Source organism: Pteropus vampyrus, unplaced genomic scaffold (genome assembly GCF_000151845.1).
Source record: "Pteropus vampyrus isolate Shadow unplaced genomic scaffold, Pvam_2.0 Scaffold292, whole genome shotgun sequence".
Taxonomy (NCBI): Eukaryota; Metazoa; Chordata; class Mammalia; order Chiroptera; family Pteropodidae; genus Pteropus; species Pteropus vampyrus.
Genome location: NW_011889073.1, coordinates 1,129,189 through 1,144,534, shown reverse-complemented (window position 1 = coordinate 1,144,534; position 15,346 = coordinate 1,129,189). Strand labels below are relative to the sequence as shown.

Genomic DNA, 15,346 nt, shown 5'->3' with positions numbered 1-15,346 from the left:
AAATAGATCCATGGAATTTGCCCATTCATCTATTGATGAATGTGTTTTTTTCTAATGTTTTATTAAAAACACCATAGGGTTTCAGGGTTTTTAAACAGGTTAAGCTGTTGGCTTAGCTTGTGTGTCATGCATTGCGGATGGAACACAGGCAGTGGAGGTCTGTCAGCCCACAAGCACTGGGACCCTCCACAGAGGGAGATTCGTCTCATAGAAGAAGGGTCCCCAACCCCTGGGCTGTGGACCAGGACTGGTCCATAGCCTGTTAGGAACCAGGCCGCACAACAGGAGGTGAGCGATGGACTGGTGAGCAAAGCTTCATCTGTGTTTGCAGCTGCTCCCCAGAGCCGGCACCACCGCCTCAGCTCCGCCTCAGATCCTCAAGCAGTAGATTCTCATGGGAGCACCGGTCCCTGGTGCCAGAGAAGTTGGGGACCGCTGTTATAGACATCTTTTAAAGGATGGCGTTTGAGGGCGTAGACAGGAGGAGTTTGATCTCCCCATATCTGCCACTAAAACTAAGAGTGGGTGGTGAACAGTTAGTGGTCAGCCACTACGTCTAAATCTTTAGATACTGCTAAATTCTTTAGAAACCTATGGTTGCAAATGTAGAATATTTGCCTCGTTGTAAGTGAGCCTCGGAAAATCTTCAGATGTTTGACTTTCAGGTTCAGGAAGTGTATTTAGAAGCGTTCCCTTCACCACAGTTTATTGGGGGGGCGCTTATCTCCAGGCCCTGTTCCTGGCACTGAGGATAAGCCGTGAACAAAACAGAGGAGACCATGGTCTCATGGAATTTTCTAGTGAGGACAGACAGGAAACAAATAAAAGTACTATGAAAGAAAAAAAGGGTGGTGGTAGGGGTCAGACAAGCGGTCGGTGCTGTTCTACCCCGTGCTCAGGGAAGGCCCCTCTGAGGAGGTGGCGTTGGGGCCGAGACCGGAAGGAAAGAGCGTGCGCCGTGTGGACATCAGGGCGGGCAGCGGGGCAGCCGACTGTCCCGAGTCGGAGAACGGGGAGGCCGGAGAGAAAAGAGTGAAGGGCAGCGTCATGAGGAGACGAGACAAGATGAGCGAGAAGGGCAGACTCGTTGGAACCTCGTGGGCCGGATTTTACTGGGAGCTGAGTGACCGGGGTATGACAGGCTCCAGGGGGCCGGGGAGGAAGCTAGGGCAGGACGGGCGGGAGGAAGCGGTGCTGACTCTGCGCCAGGAGGTCGTAGGTCGCGTGGTGAGGCGTGGCTGGGTTTGGGGTAGATGTTGAAAGCGGACAGAATTGGCTGATGGATGTAGCGGATGTGAGAGAGAGAGCAGATGACGGTGACTCCAGGGTTTGGGACCTGAGCGACAGGAAAGACGGAATAGCATTTACTCGGCTGGGAAGACAGGGAAGTGCAGACTTGGCCACGGTGGTTTGAGATGCATCTTAGACACTTATTGTTTTTTTCTAATTACAAAAGCCGAACGTCATGTTACAGTTAGGAAAAAATATACATAAACGAGCAAGATACCCTAGTCCCGCCCCCTAAGACAGTGTCTGGCGATGCTTAGTTAGGTGTCTTTCCCCTGCATTTTCCATGTACGTTAGACATTTCTACATACAGACGTTAACCCGTTGGCAGTGTGTGTCACCTGCATGCACGCTTAGAGATGTGAAACGTGTATCAGAAAATTAGGATTTTAGCATGTGAACTGTCGTCATTTTTTTTCTTACTGCAAGTAATTATAGATTCACGTGACCCTGGTACCATTTACCCCGTCCCCCCCCAGTGGTAAGACCCCCTAAACCTGTAGTATGGGGTCACACCAGGATGTGGACACCAACATAGTCAAGATACAGAGCATTTCTGTCACCACAGGGGTCTCGTGTTGTTTCTTCGTAGCCGGACGCATTTCCCTCCCCCTCCATCCTCACCTCTGCCAACCCCTGATCTTTCTCACCCTTTGCATCGTTTGTGATTTCAAGAATGATAAATGGAATCCACAATGGGGGACTGGCTTTTTCACTGAGAATTCTCCGGAGAGCCAGCCCGTGTTGTGTGTGTCAGTAGCCCGTTCCTTTCTGTCACTGGGCGAATGGCACTGCCTGCTCCTGCTTCATCGGAGACGCTCCCCTTCTCCCCAGAAAACCGAAAAGGTTTTCTGCTCAAAGAAGTTTGGAAAAACCCTCAATCCGCATCCCTGGGTCAGATTTTCCCCCCATCTTCCTTTTCCTTGCTTCTGGATGCAAAAATAGAAACGTTTGCGGGGCGCACTACTGATATTATCTCCCATACCTCTTAATTTTTACAGCATCCCCTAGTTTTAAAGGTTGCCACCGTGTCATGTACTTTTTTGCGTTGTGTTTTACTTCCATTTACTATTGTATTGTAAAGGTCTTCAATGTTATATAATCTTCATAAGAAAGGATTTTCTAACTTTTTTGTAAGTAGAGCAAACCCATCCCTATATCGAAATTACAATAATGACTGCATTATTTCCTGCGGATCTGTTCTCCTTTGTACGTCAAATAGGTTTCTACCAAGTTAGTCTGAATGAGCACATAGCGTGTTCTCATATGGCTGCGTCATAACTTAACTGTTTTCCTGTTAATGAACAGTTAGCTTGTCCCCCCACCCCCCACCCCCATCAGCAGGGTGGTAGTGATCAGCCTTGTGCATGAATCTTGGTTGGAATCTCCGGTCAGCTCCTTAGAACAAAGTCCTAGAATTGAGATCAGCAGGTCAAAAGAGATGAGCGTTTTTGCGATTCCTAACACACATTGCCAAGTAGTCCTCCGAAAAGCTCGACCCTCAGCAGAGGTGGGGTGCCTGCTTCCCTACGTGGTCATCAGTGCTGGTGATGACCACACACAAAATCTGTGCTGATGGTTGGTCGTGTCCTCTCAATGCATCCTTAGATTAAAAAAAAAAAAAAGCAAAGATAGTACTAAGATTGGGGCAAGATGAAGACTTCAGTCCCTGAGACAGATCAGCAAGGCTGCAGGTGTCCGTGCTGGGGCCGCATCCTGTTTGCAGCACGGCTCTGGGGACTGGGGGTGGGGGGTGCTGCGTAGCCGTCACGTCCCAGTTAACCGTTGCCCGTCTTCCCTCCGTGTCTAACGCAGACCCGTGCTGGCGATCGTGGAGGTGGAAGTCCAAGAAGTTGACGTGGGTGCTCGGGAGAGGGTGTTCCAGGAAGTGTCCTCTTTCCAGGGTCCCCTGGATGCCACCGTGGTCGTCAACCTCCAGTCGCCAACCTCGGAGGAGAAGAACGAGTTTCCTGAGGACGTGCGCACGGAGCTCATGCAGACCTTGGGGAACTACGGGACGATCGTCCTCGTCAGGTAGCCACTGTCCCTGCTGGCGTGGGCTCTGGCGCGGGCCCGTGGGGCCTGCCGAGTCGCTCGTGAGGTGGACTTGCCTTACGCCTTTATTCCAGGATCAACCAAGGGCAGATGCTGGTGACTTTTGCAGACAGTCACTCGGCTCTCAACGTCCTGGATGTGGACGGCATGAAGGTGAGTCGTGCTCGGCCACCGCGGAGCGGGGGCTCCTCAACCCCCCGGGTGTTCTTGTCCTTTCACTGGATCGTGTTGTGCCTTTAGAGGTGCCACATGAGGGCAGGGGCTAGGGCTCTTCATTCTGGCGTCTTCCCTGAGACGTCTAATGTCCAGCCCTGGCCACTTGAAAGACTCAGGAGGAAGAGCGAGTCTTAGGGGACGACTCCCACTGAGTTACAGAGTCTGTGCGCGCGCCTCCTGGGGCAACTGCTGCCATTTTTCCCTTCATAGTGTGTGTTTTGAAACACGCGTCCCACAGGGAGTTACCGTTTTTGATAACATCCTGATTTTAAAGTCACAGGGAATGAAAAGCTAGAGATGACAGCTCCACTTTCATGTAGAGCAAATGTGAGCCTGGCCGAAGTCTGGGTCCTTCATTTTTCACGGCAGATGTGAGGATCAGTCTGGCTCCTGATGCATGAGTTTGAGCGAGACCGAAGTTTGGGGACCCAAGGGGGTTGTCTGGCTCCTGTGTCATTCTCAGTTGGCTGCGCTCCCTCACAGGTGAAAGGCAGGGCAGTGAAGATCCGACCGAAGACCAAGGACTGGCTGAAAGGTTTGCAGGAGGAGATCATTCGAAAGCGGGACAGCTTGCCCTCCGTGTCGCCCACGGCCAGTTCCTGTTTGCTGGAGGAGAACTTCGACTTCACGAGCTTAGACTACGAGTCAGAAGGCGAGTAACTCTGAGGCATCCTCAGGCGTCGGTATGGTGAGGCGGGCAGGCGGTTCTCCCAGCAATGGCCGTGGGGGGTCAAGATCCCTTCTGAGACCCAGCCTGGAAAAGGTGATGGTGGGTCTGTTCCGTGTGGTGAGCTGGGCAGTATTCATGTATATGATGCAGGAAATGGTAAATAGGAACTGGAGACGTGTAAAATTACGTTAAAAATCGTGGATTTGAGGATGTCAGGGCTATGGGCTTGGTCCTCATCCCAGGCATGAATGGAATTCGGGTCCCATCCCAGATGACACATGGGTGCCCATGGCCCGTGTTGAAACGGACCCAGCGGTGGAAGGCTGTGCCGTCTCACACTAATTGTTTGCTGTGACTCATTTCCTTCCCCAAGGGGATATTCTCGAAGATGACGATGACTATTTGGATGAGCTGAGTCAGCCTGTGGTCTCAGACAGTGAGCTGGGGGGAGAGGACCTGTCCGAGGCCCCCGGCTCCACGGCCGCAGCACCTCCCAGCAAGTCACCTGCGCTAACCAAAAAGCAGCAGCAGCCGACCTACAAAGGTAGCGTGGCCCTTCCTTCTCGAAAGAGCCGCCGCCCTGAGCGCTCGCTGGGCGGCCGTGCGTAACGCCCGCGGACAGGTGTCCCCATCCCGTGTGAGCGCTGAAACGACACGGCGTGGCAGGCGGTGGACTCTGGGCTCTGCGAAGGCTTCGGCTGCCACCACCCTGTTTATTCTCTAGCGATTTGTGCTATTTTCGCAGCTACCGGTGCCGCCGCAGCATCCCAGAGTCACCACAATCCCCGTGTGTCTTCAGATGGCCACGGCTCTGATCTGCTTCTACATTTGTGATTGTTTATCCTCGCCAAAAGTTTTCTCAGTCAGTCCCATAAGAGACATATGCTCAGGATCTACCTCCGAGTTGCTGTTGTGTCGTTACCTTCTTAACACATTGTTATACGTGAATAAGTTCACACGTTTCATAAGTGTATGCAACATACAACGTTATCCCTTAGCATCATTATATCACTGTAGACTTAAGAGGGACGGAAAGTCCTGTGGATGGAACTGCACGTGCCTAGATCACATGGCATAGTAGTGACTCTACTGAATGAGTTTTAAAACCCGTCCGCATTATGTGAGCTGGGTCGTGGGGGAGCCTGTATTTCAGCATGAGACTCTGGTGCCGTTCCATCCACAGCCACGAGTGCCTTCCAGCTGCTGGCCATCGTCTTCTCTGTTGGAGAACTGTCACTAGCAGGAGCAGGAGCAGGAGCTTAGCCAGGTGTCAGGACCCTTTGAACTGGGGCTGAAAACAGAACAGGCGTGAAAGTGAATTAAAATGCTACCCAGGGGAGGTACAAAAGCACCCAAGCCCTTGGACTGTATAGCGGCCCCAACGCTGGTCAGTAGCCTGGCTGGGTGACCCTTCAGGAGCCTTTGAACTTGCAGGTTGCTGAGTCCCATCACGGAGGTGCGAATTTGGCGGGGTAGGCCAGGCCCTGGAATCTGGCGCTTCGGGGAGCTCCCCGGGGGACTGAGACAGTGAGGCTGGGGCACTGCTGCCCGATACCCGACCAGCAGCCTTTGCTGGCATGCTGAGGGGGTTCTGCGCTCTGCACATGCAGAGGGGTCCTGCTCTCGAGGCGAGGTGGCTGGAGGGATGTGCTCCCCTGAAAAGAGGCGGCCCCTTTCTCCAGGGTGGCCATCATGCCCCTCTCTGGGGAAGAGCGGACGTGAGAGCAGATGCCTCTTTGAATGAAGATTAGAGTGGGGGGCAGGGGGCATTGAGCCGTATTCACCCCATGGGGTTCAAGCATTCCCATTAGAAGGAGAACCCCTGCTTCTCCTAGATCAGCCTCATGTCACAGGCGGTGGAGCTGTGGATGTGAGGGAGTGTCTGTGCCGTGGGGTGAGAGAGAAGGAAGACCTAAACGTGTCCTGACTGTGTGTGTAACACACATGTGCGTGATACAGCAGAAGCGGTCACCCCTCGTGCCGCGCAGCCTCGGAAGGCTCTGACAGGACGGGCGAGGGCGGCGAGCACTTATGGAGGAGCTGGCACTGGGCGCGAGCAAGCTGGGACACCACATACTGGGGCTTGCCGCCCTGCTGGCAGAGAAGGGAGACTGTTCTCCGCTTCCAGAACAGTTGTCGGGTGTAAGAGTGAGGACTTCCATGGGGGGCTCCGGTTGTCACTGTCCCCTCGCTCCGTGTGGTGGGCGTGATTATTTCAGAGGGAAACACGCCTACGCTCCAGAATGTGTCGGTGCCTCTCGTGTCTGAGCAACAAACCTTGTCCAGGGTTCATTGACTGTCCCAAGCAGGCACCAGGTGTCCTCCCCCTACCCCCCGTGCCAGCACACGGGGACACCTCAGCCGTCCCGCAGAAGCTCCTCCTGGCACAGGTGGCTCTGTGCACCCCTCAGCCCGACCCCGACCCCCTCGTTCACGCTCCGCCGTGTCCTCCAGATGATGCCGACCTGGCGGAGTTAAAGCAGGAGCTGGAAGCTGTCGGGGACTTCCGCCACCGTTCTCCAAGTAGGTCTCTGTCGGTCCCCAGCAGGCCTCGGCCACCGCACCCACCGCAGAGGCCGCCCCCTCCAAGTAAGACTTTGCTGCTTTGGCCTTCCACGCCTGCTGGGAATAATTGCATATTTCCTGCTACTGAACAAATGGCTCTAGATCACCTTCTACTTAGCCTTCGAGTCCCCACCATGCCCTTCGCCTTCTTTGGGCTTCTTGTCTTCAGTCCATGATGTGTTTGATATCAGAGATACAGTTGTGTTTCTCGCGGCAAATTAAACGACCCCTCGATAAAGCTGCCCTTGGTCCTCCCGCAGCTGTGCTTGGCTTGAAGCTGCTTTCTGTTCAACGCCTTAGAGACCGGAAGCCTGGGCCCGGGGGGGGGGGGGGGGGGGGGTTGCGGCAAGGGGCTTGTTAAGCTCCTCCCTCCCCCACCCCCACCCGCAGCGTCTTTCAGGATCCTCTCTCCTTGGCTGCAGCCAGCCCTCGCTACTAAGTAAGCCCAGGTGCACTAACTTGCAAGGTGACTAACTTGCATTTGACTACCTCTAACCAGATGGCTTCCTGTCTGTGAGTCCTGGGCCGGGGCATCCTCCAGCCCCTGGACAAACTCTCCCAGCCTGGGTCTCACAAGGCAGCGCTTTCCTTCCTGGCTCCTCAAAAAATAATGCTTCACCCGTCAAATTTTCATTAATAACGTGCTCCTGATCAGTTTCCAGTTACCTCTGCTGTTACTTCTACCCCCAACCCCCGCAAATGTGACAATTAGGCATAGATTTTCCTAAGCCTGTATTTCTAATGGGGTTCAAGTTGGCTTACATCATAATAGTAATTGATGGCAAGCCAGAGCACATGATTTTTTAAGCATATTTTTAAATTTTCTGAGTTGATACTCAGAAAATTTTAAATTATGTCATATTTTTGTAGAAATTTTACAGAAAATATGAAGAACAAAGGTTTTAATTTCATTTGACTACCTATACATCACAGCTGTTGATCAAAAGACTCTCAGCCTTTCTCTAATTATATATCTATATCTACAGGCAATTTTTTCTTTTTCTTTTTTTTTTTTTTTTTACAAAATTGGTATCCATTTTATTTGGTCATTTGTCTTTCATCCGAGGTCTGTGTCATTAAATGTTCAAGAACATGATTTGTGAATAGCTGCAGGTATAACAATGTAGATTATTCTCCTGCTTTGGGATTTTTTGATTTGTCCACAAAACATTTAAAAATTTTGGTCCTAGTAACAGAGTGTTTTAAACCACCTAAAAATGAATTGACTTTTATGTCAGATGTGGACCTCCCAGGACGTTAGACTAAAATCCTCATTCAAATAATGCTTCTCCAGAGAATCCAGACTAACAGGCAAAAGTCGTCAGAGAACCGGAAACACTCGGTAGCGCCTTGGTGAGGGCCACGTGCACCCTAATGGCATCTGCGCCCTCATCCCCCCGGCTCTCGGCAGGCTGGGGACCCGCCTCCGAGCCGCTGGTGATGTCCCTGCGGTTGAGACTCTGCCCTTGTTGGTTTTCACAGCTGGTTTAATGGTGAAAAAGTCGGCCTCGGACGTGTCCATCTCCTCCGGGACCCACGGGCAATACTCAATTTTGCAGACGGCAAAGCTTCTGCCAGGGGCGCCTCAGCAGGCGGTGAGTACTCAGCTCAAAGCGAAACGGGGGGCATTCTATCCTAGGGGGTTGGCCCCGTGCTTCATCCTCAGCCCCTGCAGTCACGGGATCACCTCTTTTCGGTGAATGAATAGATTTCTATCTCTTTAGCCCTCTACCTGTCTACCAGGTCATCCTCAAACCCTGTGACTCAGTGGCAGGTCCTTTGTGGGCTTTTAGATGGTCATACAAGGCGTCAGAAAATTCACGTTTGCTGAAATTCCAAGTGTCCCTGTGTGATGGGATCGTTGGTCTCCAGACTTATTGGCTTCTCTCTTCCGATAGTTGGCATTGACCTTGGTGCCTAGGGTGGTGCTTGGTGGAAGCGAAAACCAGAGAAATTCAGATCTGTTTTTTAGACAAAATGATGCTCATTCTGGCATCAGGTCAGCTAAGAGAAGAGGCTAAAAAGAGATCTGATGGGCCTCAGGACGCAGTGGGGACACGGGTAATAACAATCATTGGGGTTTTAGAGGTGGCAGGTTCCAGAGGGTGGCAGTGAGCCGCTAGAGACAGTAGGTGAAGGCCGATGGAATCGAGGTGGGGTGGCGGGGAGAAGCCGGAGTGCTGGGTGGAAGCTGGAATCTCCCTGGAGGTGCGGCGAGCTGGGCCAGAGGCTCACGCATTCAGAGGAGGAGCAGGGCGTTGACGAGACATCAGCGGTTTACAGGAATGAGGGCAGGTCATCAGGCAACCCAGAGGTTTGGGTGAAAAGGTAGAAAGGCGAAGAGGCAGAAGCATATTTCCGGAAGGTTTTTAATAGCTCGGCTGGGCCATGGAAGGCATGGCCTCTGATGTACTTTCTGGCTCTTTCCTGGCTGTCGAAATGAAGTTAGACAATGGCTTGTCCACATTGCAAAACCCACCCAGTTTGGGAGACCGAGGGTCAGCAGCTCTACATAGCACTGCATTTCTCTTCTTGGAATGCGAGTGTTCCCGGGGGGGCGGGGGAAGGCTTGAGGGACACGGTCTAGGAAGGAGTTTGTTTTAATCACCGTCTGATGGAGCTCTGTAAATCTCGCGTACAGACAGTGGGCAGTGAACACGCCAGGTGAGGCTGTTTTTCTGCCTGTGTTTTACACTTCTCTTCCTCATTCTGTCCCCAAGCCCAAAGCTAGGACTGGGATCAGTAAACCTTATAATGTCAAGCAGATCAAAACTACCAACGCTCAGGAGGCGGAAGCAGCCATCCGATGTCTCCTGGAAGCCAGAGGAGGTGCGTGTGACCTGGGGCTCTCCATCCACCCTCCTTCGCTTCCGCCTTCCTTCTAAAAGGGGCCTAGACGAGAACGTGGCTTTGTTTTTCTTTCCCGAATGTGGTATTAAACGAAAGGACCCTTTAGCAACATCTTATAAAATTCCGCTACTAAGATTTATTCTCCGTTTAAAATTATACATTTAAAATTCAGTAAGTATGTAAAAATAACCCTGTTGGAGGCACGAACTCTACTTTTTAAGTCACCAGCAATTATAGGTTATTTATTGTCAGGCGGAGAGGGACCTCTTCTCTGCCACGCTGCCTGTTAATTTTTATTGCCATTTCTTCACTTAACCCATTTAAACCATATTTTACCTTGGAGTCTTCCCCATGCCTTCAAAATCCCTGGTAGCTAACATTTTTTTGGTTTTTCTTTTTATTTTGGAGAGGGGAGATGATGCCAGCTGAATAGCCATATACAATTACAATTGCCCGATTTGTTTTTAGTCAGGATATTAAATTTATTTGGAATTTTTAAGTCACATTTAAGGAGGGCGTAAGTTAAGAGGTTGCAAAATACTGTTGTAGGATAATATCATCGCAAGTGGTTTTTAAAATCCATTTAAAAGTACTTTTTATTTTAAAAAATACAATCATATGTAACAACTCAAGTGTCTGTCAACTGATAAATGGTTGAAATGTGATGTAACCATACAATGGAATATTATTTAGCCATAAAAAAGAATGGAGTGCTAATACATGCTATATCATGGGTGAATCTTAAAAACGGTATGCTAAGTGAAAGAAAACACAAAACAGACCATATAAATATGAAATACCAAGAACAGGCAAATCTACAGAGACAGAGCGTTATGATGGTTTTGGGGGGCTGGAGAGGGCTGGGGAGTCACTGCTGTGGGTATGTGTAGGTTTTCTTTTTAGGGTGGTAAAGATGTGTTTGAATTAGTGGTGATAGCTGCACTTTAGCGAATACACTAAAAACCTCAAATTGTATTCTTTAAAAGGTCTATTTTGTGGTATGTGAATTGTATTGTAATTTTTTAAAAAGTTCTATAGATATTGAAGTTAGGAGAGGTTTGGCTTCGAGTTTCTTTGGTCATTGGCCCTGCCGAGATTTTGAGGGTTTTGGGTCATCTCCCCTGAGAAACAAACGTACGTGCACATAAAGTTTTGCACGTGTGGTCAGGGCGTCACTGACCCTCATGAGGACCAGCTCACCATCCCCGTTGAGAAGGTGGGCATGAGAAGCTGGGGGCCAAGCCTAGTCGTTTGGGCTTGACAACCCTCAAGTATTAATTTTCTAGAAATGGGCAATGCTTTGTATTAGTAAGTTACCCTGGGAGTGTAGGCTGCCTGAAGATGACGCCATGCAGCGATGTGCCTCGTCCCCTGTGCCAGCCATGCCACTGCATGTTTCAGGCGCCCTAGGAGAAGCCCTGAGCGCCACAGCCCTGGGGGACCAAGCGCCCTCCACAGCGGACCCCGCGGCGGGGGTGGCCCCGCGCCTGCCCCGTCGGCCTGCCCCGAGAGTCCCCGCCATCAAGAAGCCCACCTTGAGGAGGACCGGGAAGGTAAGACCGGGTAGCGTGAGCCCCTCGCTCCTGAGTCGCTCGATGAGAATCTTGTCTCCGCCAAGTCTGTCTCCGTCCGCACTCTGAGTCCCCGACGGCGGCCCATCCTTGAGGGGGACGCTTGGCGAGAGCTCTCTGCTTTGTATCCCCGCCACGTCCTGGCTCGAGCTGAGCAGAAAAAGCAGGAATTTCTCATGACACTTCCTACGTGTCCTAGTCAAGTCCCCACATCAAACCGCTGTGGGAGGCCCGATGCCAGGTGCTCCTCTAGTCCCCGTCCGCGCGTGGTCTGTGTGGCGTGCGCGTGGTGTCAGGCGGTCAGGTTTGATCTGCATCACAGGAACGATAACCAGTCCCAAAGGAGCAGCAATGGCCTCGGGCGCTGGGGGTTCGACGGCTTCTCTCGCCACTTTTCTTGCAGATTGTGCTTTGCTCTCGCTCTCAAGCTTCTCAGCCTTGCTCGCTGCTGCAAAGACATGAGTTTGTCAGGACAGTGGCAGCCCAAAGACTGGCACCTCTAGAGGCATCCGGATCTTCCGCTTGATCTCAGTTGTTCTGGTACCGGACACTCGGTAACCCTGGCTGGTCATTGCAGATGACCGCTGCTTTTCCGCCTGTGGAAGTGTGAGCCGTGCCTCTGGCGCCTCGTTCTTACGGAGCTCGCTTTGTCTCCTCTGTCCACTGTGGCTGGTCGCATCTGTCATTCCCCGTGCCTGCTTGCAAAACAGACCTCTTTCCTCCTCCGCTGCCCTGGGCTCGCTTTGTCTTTTCTCTTAAAAGCCAGGGGCAGAAATGGACTCAGTTTCTCAGCCCGCTGCACGGGGAGCGACAGTGGGGATGCTGGAAAACGGACTGTGTTTGCTGTTCGTTTTCTAAAGAACCAAAAGAAATACCAAAAGGCCAATGCTTAAACTGTGGATAGCCGGTTCATCACAAAAGCTTCTTTTCGTACTGTGCAATTGTTTTCTTTGTGATAGTTGCGAATCAGAACCAAGGAAGTGTGTGTGTAAAGTTCCCCATTCTTCTGTATTTAAATATCAAAGATTCAAGGAACAAGTACATCCATTAATCCTTAAATTAGCCTAATGACATTATTAATGGAAGTGACTTCAGCCTAGCGCGGGGCTGCTGTGAATTATCAAAGCTGCGGCCACAGAGTTTCTGAGAAGTTCGCTTCTAATTAGGAGAGAGCATCACCCCATTCCCTAAGGTAACGAAGGAAACCCTGTCTCAGATTATTCCCTGTGACTCCGGTTTTAAAGTTTCCACTCATATTTCATTGGACCTGCTGGTACTACGTGATAAATGTGTGTTTCTCCTGTGCTGTTTCGTACCTGGCCGCATTTCCGCATCCCAGGCATTCTCAAATCTCGAATTTGCTAGAATGTCCGCTGAGCCCCATCTCTACTCTCCTGCTGACACTGTGTGAGTGCTCTCTGATCGCCACCCCCTCAGTGCTGGCTTTTCACTTAGACTCTTTATCGTGTTTTTTCTCAGCCCACGTCACCAGAAGAACCGTTTGGACAACAGGCTGCCCGTTTTACAATCAAGCCCTTGGAGACAAGCCTCGAAACTCCTCCTCTAGCGACAGTCCCTCCTGTTCCCAAACCAAGAACACTTCAGCCGGGGAGAGATGCCGAGAGGAGGCCAAGCGTCGGAAAGCCAGAGCCATACGATGCCCCTGCCGTGGCCACGACGCCCCTCGTGGAGGTCCCGCCCCCCCGAGGAGGAAGAAGTCGGCCCCCGCGGCCTTCCACCTGCAGGTTCTGCAGACCGACAGCCAGCTCCTCCAGGGCCTCGCCTGCGGCGGCAGCAGCAACTGTCCCCCCGCACACCAGCCTGACGGGGGCGCTCTCTTTCCACCATCGGCTTTCCTTGGCTCTGCGTCAGCTGCAAGCTCCGAGACCGATGGCCCCCAGGGGACAAAGCCAGAGGCAGCCCCGGCTCTGGGTGATTATCAAGATCCCTTCTGGAGCCTTCTGCAGCACCCTAAACTGTTGAATAATGCCTGGCTTTCCAAGAGCTCTGACCCCCTGGACTCGGGGTCCGGGCACCTCGAAAAGGCACATACAGCCCCGCAGCAAGTCAGTGGTACAGCTGCCGAGGAGCCATCACCAGAGCACAGGCACAAAGACTTCGGTCCCTGGGTGGCAGTCAGTGACAAGGACCAGAGGACGGTGCTGCAGGTGTTTGACCCACTGGAGAGAACATGAGTGGGGAGCACTGACAGCCGCCCTCCGCAGAATGCGTGCCTTCTTCCCTCAGGCGGCCCTTTCTAGGGCCAAGCCCATTGGCCTTGACTCCCGGTCAAATGGGACATCCATTTAAAGGCACACTGAAACAACATTTGTGCTCCTGTGACTCTGTGCAGTTCACAAAAGTTGTGTCTTTTATTCAATAAGATTATTACGCAGCCACCGAGATTTGTTTCACTCCAGACTCGTGCGTTGTGAGTTTCCTCTCGGGGCTATGGGAAACCGCCCGTCAGAGTCGGCGGGTGGCTGTCAGGGCCGGGAACTGGCTGATAATGCCCAGGAAGTTCTCTCCCACCGAATTTTAAGTGGTTGTTCAATATATGTGTGTATGTGATTTTTAAATTTTGTTTGTATTTTGCAGATTTGGAATAATGTTTTGGTGACTCACTTGGAGGTAGATGCATTAAGTAAGGGCTACACCGAGAGGTGGCAGGGACCACTAAGAGCCGTACCTGGCCCTCTGACAGCAGGCTAAAAACATCAGAGTTGGACACAGCCATGGGGTCGACGAGCGCACGCCGCTGTTTGTTCCCTCGTGAGCCCTCGTATGTTGTGTGCGTCGTGTATGTTAACCTTGCCCGTGAGGCGGCTGTGTCGACAGTGTTTTGGTTCTGAAGCATATACCGTTAGCGTAGCCTGAGCTTAAACCGGCTAGAGACCCCTGCACCCTGTCTCAGACGCCGCATGTCCTAAAAGCTGCCAGTCCTGAGCCCCGGTGTGTGCCACTTAGCCCTGTTTTGATACGCTCTCGATCCCCTATCAAAGGAAACCTTGTGGATTCCTTTTTTCCCTTATATCCTATGCCTGGTAAAAGCACAAATATGAACGGCCCACCGGCCCACATTCTTGATTCTGTTATAGCAGGACGAATATCTGCTTTAGCCTGGTCTGCCTGGCTATATAGCTTCAGGAAGCAAAATGTCACATGTCCCTATATAGCATTTCTGGGTTTGCTTATCTACATGTTTATTAGGTTTATTTTTTTTTTACCTATACATTTTCTATACATTTCCAACAGCACTTCTTACCTATTTAATCATTTAAAAAGACATCACTATACTGTTATATATTTTAAAACTGAGTCCATTTGGAGCAAATATATTTTTGCTGATAAGAAATTCACTGGCAGAATCTTAGCGTGTCACATACCGTATTTGGAAGTCTCATAGAATCATACAACGATGATTCCGTGCTATACTCAGTGTGACTGGGGACTTCCTGCACTAAATTCTAATGGTCAGGATGGCAGTGACCGCTTGGGGAAGACCACTCATTCTACCTATCAGACCTCTGGGATTTCAGAGTTATTTCTCATCACCACTATCAAGATACACTGTAGATTATTCAAATCTGGCACTCAAAAACAAAACTACCATGTTTATCTCATTTCATCTGAAAACTGATAAAGAAAAAGGTATTGGTGACCCATAGAGATAAACAGAATACATGTAGTTGACCAGTCACAAAAGATGGTGTTTCTGGCCCACAGTGACTAGGACATCTTCTGCAGGAAGCATTTCATGTCATTTTCCTCTCTCTAACACAAGTAAACAACACAATCCTTGCAAGGGTTAGGAGGAGAAAGCAAGCAAGATGCGTTAGATAGGCTTGGAGAAGTTTAATAATTTGCTGGGATTCACACTGCTACTAAGGGTACGATTGGGAATGAAAGCGAAGATTTCTTAATTCAAGTGCTCTTTCCTCTGTAACCTGTTTTCCTACCAAAAAGGAGGTGAATTTGAAAGCAGATTTATGTAACCACCAGTCAGAAAAGCAGGGGAAAAGCAGAACCACAACGGTTGCTTGCAATGCTGGGAACAGGCTGCCTTTGGGGTTTCTTCTTTGTGCTAAAAAGCCAACAGCCGGTAAACGGTACAGAGAACAGAATTTCCGTT

At 50.9% G+C, this 15,346-nt stretch overlaps 1 protein-coding gene across 1 annotated transcript in view; it reads left to right on the top strand.

Moving 5' to 3' along the window:
* Positions 1-14,800, top strand: part of SYNJ2 (synaptojanin 2) — a 91,127-nt gene extending 76,327 nt beyond the window's left edge. Inside the window, 10 exon segments of the mRNA XM_023521103.1 lie at positions 3,096-3,321; positions 3,417-3,495; positions 4,042-4,210; positions 4,602-4,772; positions 6,683-6,817; positions 8,276-8,388; positions 9,514-9,622; positions 11,045-11,196; positions 12,694-12,910; positions 12,913-14,800. Coding sequence (XP_023376871.1) covers positions 3,096-3,321; positions 3,417-3,495; positions 4,042-4,210; positions 4,602-4,772; positions 6,683-6,817; positions 8,276-8,388; positions 9,514-9,622; positions 11,045-11,196; positions 12,694-12,910; positions 12,913-13,409 — 1,868 coding nt within the window. The 3' untranslated portion in view covers positions 13,410-14,800.
* The last annotated feature ends 546 nt before the right edge of the window (positions 14,801-15,346 follow it).